This window comes from Gallinula chloropus (assembly GCF_964237585.1).
Source record: "Gallinula chloropus genome assembly, chromosome: 5".
Classification (NCBI taxonomy): Eukaryota; Metazoa; Chordata; class Aves; order Gruiformes; family Rallidae; genus Gallinula; species Gallinula chloropus.
The window spans coordinates 54,844,154-54,857,222 of record NC_140090.1 but is presented as its reverse complement, the minus strand read 5'-3'; the positions used below and the strand labels follow the sequence as shown (position 1 = coordinate 54,857,222).

At 37.8% G+C, this 13,069-nt stretch overlaps 1 protein-coding gene across 1 annotated transcript; it reads left to right on the top strand.

The window, feature by feature from the left end:
* Positions 1 to 275: 275 nt before the first annotated feature.
* On the top strand, positions 276 to 2,468 carry LOC311192431 (pulmonary surfactant-associated protein A-like; the record flags this gene model as incomplete). Its single annotated transcript, XM_084264901.1, has 3 exons — positions 276 to 426; positions 1,436 to 1,513; positions 2,092 to 2,468. The coding sequence occupies 3 exons, from the start codon at positions 276 to 278 to the stop codon at positions 2,466 to 2,468; spliced, it is 606 nt and encodes a 201-aa protein (XP_084121027.1).
* Between the last annotated feature and the right edge of the window lie 10,601 nt (positions 2,469 to 13,069).

Below are 13,069 nucleotides of genomic sequence, written 5' to 3'. Positions count from 1 at the left end.
TTTGTCTTTGCTACTCCTAAATGTGTAGCTGTCATTCTGTAATGAGCGTACCAATTGCTATCAGTCTAGAAACTAGCTTTTGTGTAAACTATGAAATGGTAGCAAAATAAATCTGGGATCTCTCTTATACCTAAACTATAGACTAATAACGAATGACTGCAAATTTCAAGAAGGGGAAAAGAAAAGGTGTTCAATTCCATAAACCAATGCCTACAATTTGTTGCAGAATCATTGACTGAAAAATGTGGGTTTTCTTACAGCTGACCAGAGCAGTCATGTTCTCTTACTTGTCCTACGTGCTTACAGCAGTAGCTGCTTTGCTAGTGACTTGCCATGCAAAGTGTAAATGTCCAGGAATTCCTGGGCTATCTGGTAACTCTCGACTGCCTGGAATAGCTGGTCTGAAAGAACAGCAACGTTTATGGGGTAAGCTTCCTTTTTTTTTTACATCCTCGTCATGAAGGCTCCATGCATGAAAACAGTTAACACAGAAGGATATGTGTCTTTGAGGAAACAGAGGAGGGAAAACTGAATGGAAGAAATGGTCGGTTTAATTTATTTATTTCCCTGAAAAATAGGCCTCCTCTGTCTTCTGGGAGAACCAGGGAAATGAACATGTTATCAAGTAATATATTACATGTTATCATGTAATATATATAAATATATCTTTGTAGTGATTTTCTGTTGACATTCCAAAAAGAACTGATTCTTTAACAGCAGAAACTCTTTCTGTCTGTCAAGTATGAAGAAAATGTTTTTCCAGTATTTACAAGTGTAATTGAATACTATAGAGAGACATGCCAGAAGCCTATTAAAGATGGTATATGCAAAAGCAGTCTGGTAAGAAACACTTTACCCTTTTTTCTGCATCCTGGACCTTTGCTAACCTTGGAAATTTGTATCAATATCTACCTTTACAGTGAGTTCCCTCCTTAGCTAGCAGTGCTGTGTGGACTGTTTCACATAATCTGTGCAGAAATCCTCTTATACCAGCCTTTATAGTTCCCATTAACATATGATCCCACTGCAGAAACACAAAGCATCCACTCATCAAGTTAAAAGAAAATGGTGTAAGGCACAGGACCTCTTTTGTCACCAAAATCTCCCTTGTGTCTGTTCACTACCAGTTATTAGAATGAAACAAATTCTCTTTGGCAAGCTACCTGCACATGACAAACATAAGGCTTCAACCAAGAAAAACTCATTTTCTAGTGTGCGGAGGGAAATTACCAGCTTTTCAGAGGGTTGGAGGGGGTTTTCCACTTGCTTGAATAAAGGTTAATGACCATATGAAAAAATACTGGGGAAATAATTATTTTATAGCAGATGATGTTCAAGTAACTAGCGTGTGCTAATTAGTTTTATCCAAGAAATTGTTCTTATCAGCAAAGCCTAGCTTTGATTGATCATATAACTTTTTTATTTACCTGTTTAGGTCTGCCTTATTCTCTTGACTCTGAAGTCTACAATGAATTAGAAGATTTGAAATATCGAGTTTCCAGACTTGAAAACGGTAATTTTTTTCCATTTTTACTTTTTCAACTCAATCAGGAAAGAGGTCACAATTGAAATTTGTACTACATCTCAAAACTCATTTTTTCATCAGACAGAGGGAAGATGGGGACTTATTTTCCCTGGAGAAACACTTCTCACAGGAACACTAATGCACATTTTAAAATTTGATTTATCAAAAAAAAAAATCCAGCTGAAGCTGCACTTTCCACAGAGGTTCATGGGAGCTCCTCAGCTTTGTACCATGTTGCTAGCATTTTTATCTACCAGATTGTTGAAGGCAGTAAATTCACAGAAACTATAATTTGTTTCATTTGCTCAAATTTGAAGCAAGTTCATCCTCTTTAGGGACTACACGCAAAATAAAAGGGCTGAGAACACGCAGCATAACAATACACGTAGCAAACAACTAAGTTGGTAAAATTTTGAAGATCTTTATTCTTCTTCATCCTTTACTCTCATTCTTGGCCTTCTATTTCCTCCTCTTATCTCTCTTGATTTCTTCTTTTGTTTTCTCATCAATAAGCCAAAGGAAATTTAAAAAGCTAACTAGATTTTTTTTTTCTTTTTATGTTCTAGTGCTTGCTTTGACTGGGAAAATAAAAGTAATAGGAGAAAAAATACTTGCTAGCAGCGGGAAAAAGGTTGATTTTGCATCTGCAGTACAATCCTGTGAAGAGGCTGGAGGAACTCTAGCAGCCCCCAGAAATAAGGAGGAGAATGAAGCTATTTTGGGTATTGTGAAAGAGTACAACCAATATGCCTACTTGGGTATTAAAGAGGGTGAGACTGCAGGCCAGTTTATGTATCTAACTGGCACTCCTCTGAATTATACTAACTGGCACCAATATGAGCCGAATGGCAAAGGGACGGAAAAATGTGTGGAGATGTACACTGATGGGAGCTGGAATGACAAAAATTGCAATGAGTATCGCCTCTCAGTCTGTGAATTTTAAACAATGGCCTTTCAGTCACCTCAGAGAATGGAGACATGTCTCAGATTTATGTAATTTCTGCAATCATTCTATGTCAGAAAATCCAAAATTAATCGTATTACAGTAATTTTCTTATCATTAAGAAAATGCCAAATGTGGTAGTGATTAAGTTAATTAAAATGAGCCTAATCTCATGTGTTTATCTCTTTTGGAGGGTTGGGAATAACTGAGCATTCTTTGTGGTAGTCTGGCTCTGTGTACTATGCCTTTGTGAAGAAAGTTCCAGATATGACTTGGGATATTGGAAAAGTCTGAAGTTAAAATTGCTCATGGCTTCAGAGTAGAAACATTCGATATGTATTTAATAGTTTGTGCTTTAAGAGAAATAAACAGAGGCTGACTTCACTTGAGCAATCATGGTCTCAGGTTTTGTACATCCCAATTACAGGGCTTGCATTTTCTAATTTTGCAGCACATAGCGATTCATTCAGCATCCATATTTACCTTTGTTTTATAAAAGTATTAAAAGTACCCGATACAATTCTTTAATTTTCAGAAGCTATATTCTATAAAACACTAAGATAAGCATTGCATTAGATCTATGTAAACACAGGAATTTGTGTAAAATCCCAAGGAATACATTTTTGTTGCTGAAATATTACATTCCCTCATAAAGCAATGACCGTTGCAACATTAAGCAGCCACCTGTCTTCTCCCAAACCACTGAACCATTACATACTATTCTGGGGGTTAGGTAAGATTGCAAGTTTAATCAGTTCAAACACAAGCTATTTGTCTGCTGATATTATGCCAAGCAAACATGCAGTCAGACCATGACTCAAATCTGCTGGGATCAAGAGACATCTTTGCACCTTTTCACCTCTACTCAGTTTGCTGAGCTCCTTCTGTGCACCAGCTACCCAAAATACCAGGAGTAGCTAATTTTCACACACTTAACCTTGTAGTGAGGAAGTCCTGAGCTCATCCATTATCATTTCAACACCACCTGAGGGGAAAAAAGGAAACACTGCAGTTAAACTAAATGCATAAACACTTTTACTTTCTCCCCCCATCCCCATCTGACTCTGCACAGGGAGCCCATAGGAACCTGAACTTGAGTCTACACCATGATGTCCCTTGACTCTAGCCCTGCATTGAGGAAGAGATGGGATCTATTCACACAGTCATTTCAAACCCATTGAAGTAGGAAAGCTTTGGCATCTTCAGATGCAGGAGATAAGGGGATACTTTTAGCAGCAGCAGATTCATGTCCAGCATTGCATACAGTCTTTCTGCTGATCTGAGAACCAACAGGGACTTCAAAATGGGAAAAGTACACCCGGTACCATGTTGGATAGATTTCAAAGTGCAAATCTACTTTACAAAATATCTTCCTCTGAGAGCTACGACCATGACACCAGTTCAGCAAAAAAACTGAAACAGAAAGGGAACAGATCATGCCATGACAAAAATTCTGACTCTCAGCTTATTTTAAGAAAAGATAAGGCCATACTAATGCCATTTAATATTCTTGCCTTAGCTCTCACCAACTGCACTAAATCTGCTAAAAAAAGAGTTAAAGATTTACTTAAAGCTACCTCTATTTTTAGCATTTTAATTATTAGTATTTTTGAGTAAACCTTGTTAGCTATTTTTGAATCTTTTAACTGGACAGATTCTTTATTCAATCAAGATGATTATGTGGCATAAGGCATCATGTTCGAGAAGGACAGAAAACCCCCAAAACATACCACTCTACTAACATAATTTATTATATTCTGAACCCAATTCACATATTCTCCACCTAGGTTTGGAGTATTCTATTCGTTTAGTTAATCAACCGTTTATTTCCACCTCATTTGCATTTACAAAATGATTACAGAAATCTTTTAAAATCCTTGATCTGTAGAACTTTACAAATGGTTTAACACAATATATCATATCTCTCTAAACCAATTTGGATTAGGACATTTGAGCGCTTTATGTCCAGTTGAAGAAAACAAGATTTTTTAAATTTTTAGTCATAAGCAAAACACCTAGACCAGGTCTCAGAGTCCCAATTTCTTTCTGCTTAAACTTTTATTACTAGGTAAAAGAAACAAACACACACAAAAAAAAAAAACCCTGAAGAAATGAAGGATACACATGCTACCTAAAAATAAAAACTCCTTAGATCTGGTCAAAGAGCTGCTGAGCAGCACTTCCCCTCTGTGGTTCCCACCAAGATCTGCAACATTTGCAGTAATTGAAATGTTACAATAAATAAAATAACTCTTAGGTTATTTTCATAAAGCATCTCCATATAATGTCAAGCTCCACTCTTCTCTTGCTATGCTCTAGCCTTCCCCTTACACCATTGCAAAGCAGCCCTCTTTCTGCTGTGTCCAAAGGCTTGACTGTATCATATAAAACTGAATTATCACTTTCCTGCCTCCTTCATAGAAAACAGTGTCCACATTCTTTTGCATGGACTTGTATCTTCTAACTGTAATGAACTTCAGAGAAGAAAAACAAGTAATGCAGTGTCAACCGTCATTCATGGAAAATAAAATCCCTAATAAAATCAATTCACTACACACATATTTGAAAGATGTTTTTATCTCATGGATTGCTATGTGGTAGTTAAAAACCTGGTGAAGATACATGCTCAGTAGAAGTTACTTGGTAGCTCTTTTCTACCAAGAGGAACAGAAAAGTAGGCAGAAATCATTAAGATGTGCGGGTGTTTGTGTATAATCCTATCAGTTTAAACCCTCAAATGCTTTTTAAACCACTTATAAGCATTTTAGTCTTTTTTTTTTTAGTGAAAGAGCAAAATTTGCCATATATGTATTAATAGAATTATTTTTTGAGAGACCACAGAGTGTTCAGGTCCAAGACAACATTGAATAAGTTTTTTTCTGTTACATTATTCACAGTACAGGAAAGACAGAGAGCTGTTGGATCATGTCCAGAGGGCGGATGGGGATGAGAGAAGATGAGATCAAGGGGACTGGAGCACCTCTCCTGTGAAGACAAACTGAAGGAGTTGGGCTTGTTCAGCCTGGAGAAGAGAATGCTCCAGGGAGACCTAATTACAGCCTACCAATACTTAAAGGAGTCGGTCCTACAGGGAAGTGAGGGAGGGGCTGTTCATCAGCAGTACTGATAGGACAAGGAGTAATGGCTTCAAGCTGAAAGAGGGTAGATTTAGATTACACATTAGGAAGAATTCTCTACTCTGAGGGTGTTGAGGTTGCCCAGAGAGGTTGTGGAAACCCCATCCATGGAAGTGTTCAAGGCCAGGCTGGATGGGGCTTTGGACAACCTGGGATAGTGAAGGGTATCCCTGCCTATGGCATGGGGGTTGAAAGATCTTTGAGGTCCCTTCCAACCCAAACCAGTTTGGTATTATTATAGGATGATTTTGATAAAATCTTTCCTTAACAATGCAATGAACAGAATTAATACCAGGTATATAATGACCAGACCAGGAAAAATCCAGGTTAGTTTTTTTTCTGAATTTATACTAATTGGCTACAGAAAAACAATCTTAACAGTAAGATCTTTAATTCAGAAGATTTCTTCTTAAATGCTAGAAAAGCAGATTGAGAAGTAAGATCCTTGTTGAAGTTAAAAGGGCACAAAAGTTCAGTCCTGTTGGAGCAAATGGATTGCATATCACAAAAGAGCAATTTAATACAATTGTTATGGTAGTAGTGAGCATTTTGGTGATAAAAATGATTGATATTGATTTCAGAGAGAATCCTCTCTGGTTTAGACTGCGATCCTCTTTTATAACTGTATAATTTAATTACATGATTTACCTTAGAAATACTATTAGCAATTTCAGGCACTCAAAAACATCACTCCTGCCCCCATCAATTGCTACCACATGTGATGAAATTGACCTCAGATTACAGCAAATAAGTATTTTTCTGTGGCTTCCTGATTTCATAGAAATTTGATGTAAAAAAAAACCACAAAGCAAGAAGGACCAGGTCTTGAGGAAAATTGAGTTCAAAATGCAACATTAAGTGAACCTAGGAACTGGCAGGATGTTACACAGGCTGGTGAGGCTACCTTTCCTTGTACAAATTGCGACCAGTGCCTCCTTTATTTCCTTATTTTAATTATTAAGTCAAATTTAAATTACAACAGTTATGTTATTTATCTATTATTTTCCAGAGAAAAGAACATATGTGGTGGAAAAATACCAGTACTTACTGCCACAACACCCTAGCAGTGCTGCAGATACAAAGCGGGGTAAAGATTAATCATACATTCTACATTAATTCACAGCTTTTCTTTAGAAGAACACAAAGAACAGCTTCAGAAGTAAGTGCAAGTAGGAGTAGAGCTATTTGCCACCAGGAAATTAATTAGGTGATTTTGAAACCACAGTGAGAAGTGGTAGAAAGACTGATGGCCCTATTACAAACTCATGAACCAGAGGAAAACAATGTTCTTGGAAGTATTATGTAATGGTATAACAGCAGCCTTGTTTGGACATCAGAATGTGTCAGATTGCAAGTGATTTTCATTATCAGAAGTTGGAATGTACTATTATAAAATCATATTAGCTTGCAGTTATATGAATATACTGGGGTTTCAAGCACAATCAATACAAGATACTTTGAAGTTAGAATAGCACATTTGAAATTAATAAGAGGCTTTGGATTCAAGTTGAAGTCCCTGTTAGGAAACCAGGGTTTGGCACAATTTGGCTTGAGGGTGATAAGCCAGGTGCAACACAGAGCGAAACTTTCACTCTTCTCTGCTCTTGTGGCTCAGGAGCCAAAAGGACACAGCAAGGGCACCTTAGGCCTTGAGGAGGCTGCAGCAATGTAATTACAGTAATAACACCTGTAGTGAACAATTTCACCACCTTCTGCAAATAATGGAGGACAACTGCAGAATACACATAATAATAGTTTCATCTGGTTTATAAACATGAGGGTTTTGTCTCTCTCCCATTAGATTGTTATTTTACTATTAACAACTAATGAAGAGATGAAATATTGTCTTGCTTTCTATTTGTTATAAACAAAGCTATGTCTCTGGTTTTCTTAGCTGGGCTGCACCAAGTGACAGAGACATCTAGCGACCTCCACTTGGATCCTTCACATGTTAAGTCAGCGGAGCCAGATGACAGTAGTGTTTACGAGCACCAATCATACTGTCAGCAGGTAAAATTAAGACTTTGTGCTCTAAAATACATCTCATAATTAGAAAACAAAACAAACATGTTTAAGTTTGCCATCCCAGGTGTCCATAACTTGCTGAATTCTTTGCTTCCTGTTTTCACAAAATAGCCTTAGCCCTCCTCTGAGAAGGGGAGACACCTGGATCCATGTCCTCTCTTGCTCTTGCCAGTATTTCCAGGCATAACAGAGCTCCTGGGGACAGTCTGACAACAACTAGGAGGAAAAAATGCCGAAAGCAGGGGATGAAGTGCTAGCAAATGTGAATGCAGACAACAGCACAAAACTGAGAATAAGAAAAGAATTTTCAAGGTTATCAGAGCTGAGACTAGCACCATGAAGTATACAAAGGAACAGACTCACAGAAAGTACACACACCCACTTTCAGAAACTGAAATTTAACTCCAGTGTCTAGATTTCCTGAAACAGCTAAAACCAGCTGTGTTGACCAACTTTTTTCCTTCACATGCTTTGTATTTACCTACCTACATTATGCAATACAACCGACTCAGATTATCCTTAATTTGTTTTACTAGCACTGAAAATCTAAAACCTCTTAATGACAGATATAGAAACACAGAATAAAAGTTGCCTTAATGATCAAAAATCATTTGTTCTCTATTTGATGTTTATATCCTTGAATCTTGAGGGTCTGAAAATAGTTTTCAAGTTGTGATAGTTATATAGACTATTTTACTGGACAATCGTAAGCATAGCATAGAAATTTAAGTATTTTTAAATAACTATTTTAACTTGGTCCATCTTATCACTGTGCTGATGAAAATCAAAAGAAGAAAAGTTTAGAATTGAACAGATCTACATCAGTTCTTCTCAGGACACTCTCTCACCCAAGAAAACTTCTGTCTCACTCCAGGTTTTCCAGGCCATCAGTCAGCACATGAAACGCACTACCAATGGAGGCCAAGCCTCATTATTTTCTCACACTTCTGTAACCTGTGGTTTCTTCCAGATGCAGTTGAAGTGCTGAAGTTGTCCTTACCACAAATGTAAAGACCCAGGTTCTGCCAGTAACTTTTTCTAGGGCTTATCTGGACCCCAGGTAATGGCTTCATCTCATGTTCTCTGTTTCGTTTTCCCCCTGTAAAACAATAAGAAAACTTCAACCAAAAGTATGTTGAAAGCAGTAAGTCAAACACTCAAAAGCTAAGAAACTTTAAATTTAATGAGAAATGAAGGTTACTCATGCAAATTTAAAACAACCCTCTTCTGTCAAGGTACATACAACTGGGTCCCGTTTATTTATTTTTCACAGGACTGGAGCCTTTTCCAGGGCACCTGATAAACAGCACTGCAGGAACTAATCAAGCTTCTGTGGACACACCACTAATGACAAAGGACTAGACCAGTTCTTGAGGTAAGTATGCAGGTGCAGGGTACAGGTGCAGAGTCTCTGTGGAGCTGATCTAGGCTTGCTTAGAGCCAGCAGCATCTTAGACCAATATGGATTTTGCTCACATTGCCTGTCTAATCTCAAAGCACCTGTTCCTCAAACCACTAAGCATCAGGATGCTGGCCTGACACCACAAAGATGATGTGCCTTCATCTTATGTGTTTGAACAGCCTGAAACTCCTTTCCTAAAAGCCTCCATTGGATAGGAACAACTCAGCTGAGAGTAACTTAAAAATGCATGGCAATGCATTTCCATCTCAGTGATGCTCTACCTCTTGAGTCCTCTGTACTTACAGGACCAGTTTAGAGTGGCTTTTCCCTTCACCATTCTGCTGGAATAGTAAACTCCGCCCCACAATATTCTGTAAATTAAATGTAAGTATATGCTTCTGTGGCCATTAGCACTACATATGCTGCAGATCTACCACTGTCTTTTTGCATTTCTGATACAATTATGATATTCTGTTTAGTTATAAGTCTTTGGTAATTAGCACAACTAAGTCCTCATTCTAACAGAAACGATGACGGTGTTCCTGGTACATATAATATTTCAGGTGAACTTGTTTTGGTTTATCTTCAGTGACATTTACAACTTAACATTTGCACAGCTATTCTGTGGAAATATTAGGAATTTCAAATATGTATTGAGAAACTGCTTTGTCTGCTCCAGGGTTGGGTGGCTTTGGACACGTGAAAGTGTTTCTACAAATTAAGCAAATATCCTCAAATATATTCTTCACATCTAAATGTGTTTACCTCCTGAAGAAAACAACCCTTCATTATTCAAGTTCAAGTTCATTAATTTTTTATTCATATATAAATTCCTATCATATTACATGCTCTTTGTATTTCCTACAGGAATCTCAAGTTACATGACCTATAAATAAGACAATTTAATGAGTCTCAGTTATTTCATATTGGAGCTGCTAGGTAAGTTGAACATCTTTAGTTTTCTGTTTAAATTACATTGAAACCTATTAAACTTTCAGAAATCTTTCCTTTTTTTCCCCTCTCAAGATTTTTCTTAAAACTTTCAGCTGCTTATACAAAGGATCTCACCTGAGGTGAAGATACTTAAAAAGATAGATGCCATAATGGAAGAATAAGGGTTTAATAATTGTTTCCCTCCTAGACCAATTGATAAAACCAGCATATCCCAGTTTATCTTAACGTGGATTTCTCTTACTAAAGCAGATGTCTATTGCTGCCTTGTAAAGTTGAGATGGAAACTATGGTTCTTTGTATGTGAAAAGTGGCATATAATGGTATTTGCTGTACAAAAAAGAGCTTTGAAGGGGATGTTTTAGGGTTGGCTTTTTTTTTTTTTTTTTGCTCTGTAGACTCTTGCAGACTAGCAGTCTTTTAGAAAAGATATTTTCATTATTTGAAATAACCTAACTTTGCAACTACATCAATGACATTGTCACAGAGGGCAAAGCTGTGGGTACTTAATATCAAACCCACACTGTAAACTTCTGAAACACTGCTTTTTTTTTTTTTTTGATGCAGGACTCTACACTGGAGATTAAACCACCCATTTTACACTTTGCTCCGAATAATGCTTCCTCCACAGTTATTCCACAAAATCTTAGGAGCAGTCTTTCTCCTGCTCCCATGCTGCGCTCATGATAAACCTGCAGGAATTCTTTCACTTCACGGTTCTGTGCCCTTGCCTGGAGATGGGATAGATGGATTTATACCAGGTACATACAGTTACCATGTCAATTTTTACCTGGATACACTGTCAGATTCTACTTTTATGTTTTGTAAACTTAGTGCTATCTTGTATAATCTGCTATGGGTTCCACCTGATAGAAAATAATCGGTTATTAATTCCTTCTATGAAGATGCTTGAATATTTCCTACTCAATCATGCAATCATTCAGTTCACAAAGAAGAGGAAATAACTTTCTGTAACACAGAGCACAAGAGACTTGTTGCTAGGTGCTACGTTGGAGCTGCCAGGAAGTGCTTGAACAGCCTGAAGGATTCTGTCAACAATCCCTAGAGACAGTTAAAAATCAACTAAACCTGCTGCATAAGTGCAAGTGTTTTGCTGGGACTGGCTCAATCACTTAGAGTGGAGAGTAATTCGGTTTGCTAATTCATGTTTTCCGTAAACACTACTGCTCTGCTGTAGGTAATTTCCAGGATTGCATCCCCTATCCTTCCAAAGATCAATGTCTGAAGAGATCCCCTATTTAAAACACAGCAGTAAAATAGGTCAAACATTTTAAAAGTTCTTCATTTCGCATCTTTACTTCTGTTTTATCTTGAAAGCAGAGATTCAAACTGTAATGTGAAGTGCCTAACAGCTGGTTTCATTAATAGGTGTGCTACCGCCGGTTCATAATGCAGTGGAAGAAGTTATCTGTCAATTAGCACATCGGATCTCCAGACTTGAAAGAGGTAATTTGTCTGCCTTTACTTCTGCTGTAGGTGGATTAGTGGGCAAAAACAACATAAGCACCAAAACAGCTTAAGGAAAAAACAGAGTTTTCTACAGTTTTGTTGCATACCATTTAAATTTTGCTCACCAATAGATAGGAGAGTGATAAGTCTCAGATGCTGGAGTGTGTGCGTGTTTGTGTTAGCTTTTCATAACTAGTGCGAGACACCTGGCTCTGCAGTACAGGTGAAAGCAAGTCAGAATTTTACCAGACTAAAATCTCTGCCTATGCTCCTTAGTACCTCATGCTCCTAACAGACTAATACACTGATCACACACACATAAAAAAATCCCATACAGATCACATCTACGATTCTACTCACTCAAGGACTGATGCAGACTCTTGGGTACAGCAAAGCATCTGAGAGAGCCTATACAGAGTATAGAGACTCAAAGAACATTATATACTTTTTCCAAATGTAAAATTCCCCATTTTCTTCTCTCCTTCTCCAACCTCTTTTGTACTTCTCCTATTTCACTGTCTCAGTCTTGATGTGTTTATTCCCTTTTTCCCCTTCCCTCACCTTTTCAGATTTTTTCTGGCTTTGAGGGGTTGTCCTTTTTCTTCTTTATATTTAATCTTTGACTTCAGTTACCTTTTCTTGTTAAATATAAAGTTACGGAAGAAAATAGCAGCAATTACACTTGACAGCAAAGTGACCACAAAATGCACAAAAAAATTAACAGCTTTCACTTCATCTTGCAGCCCTCCAGTTGGAAAAGATGATAACAGCATCTGGAGGAAAAATATTCGCTACTAATGGGAAAAAAGCTGATTTTCATACTACACTGAAAAAATGCAAAGAGGCTGGGGGCTCTATTGCCACTCCAAGCAACGAGGGTGAGAACAATGCTATTCTTCACTTGGTGAAAAGTTTTAATACCTACGCCTACCTGGGGATAAGGGAATCTCTAATTCCAAGCAAGTTCCAGCTCCTGAATGGTACACAACTGAACTATACTAACTGGCATTTAAATGAACCTTCTGGCAAAGGCAGAGAGGAATGTGTGGAGATGTACACTGATGGCACTTGGAATGACAAAAGGTGCTACTGGAATCGCCTTATTGTGTGTCAGTTTTAGTGCTTCCCCTGGCCCTCACCAGCAGGCTCCCTGGAACACGCTTGCCTATCCCTCATCTTTCTATTTTTAGCTAGTGAACTCAGATCATCAACAAGAAAAGCAGTTCTTCCCTAGTCTATTTGTCTTCTAAACAAATGTGAGCCATAAAATAGAATCTCCTTATAACCAAAGCAGTGACCATTTTGTCTGTTTTGTTACTCGTCGCCCACTGAGTTTCCTGATAGGACTGCCTATGGGTTCCTCCTACTGCTCCAGTAACCTGATGACTTATTACAAAAGCAAAAGGCAGAGATATTCTGGCTCCCCTTTATCCATGAACCTCTAACTTGTGTGTATTTTGATCCTTTCTATATGTTTCCCTTACCAAACTTACTTGTACAGAAAATCCTGCTACTGCTACTGTTGCTCAGCCCGCATTTCTCTGGCCAGCTTCACCCTTAACAGACCCTCTGAAGGAAGAAATAAGCAGTGGAGCTGGGGTGATACAGCTATGAGC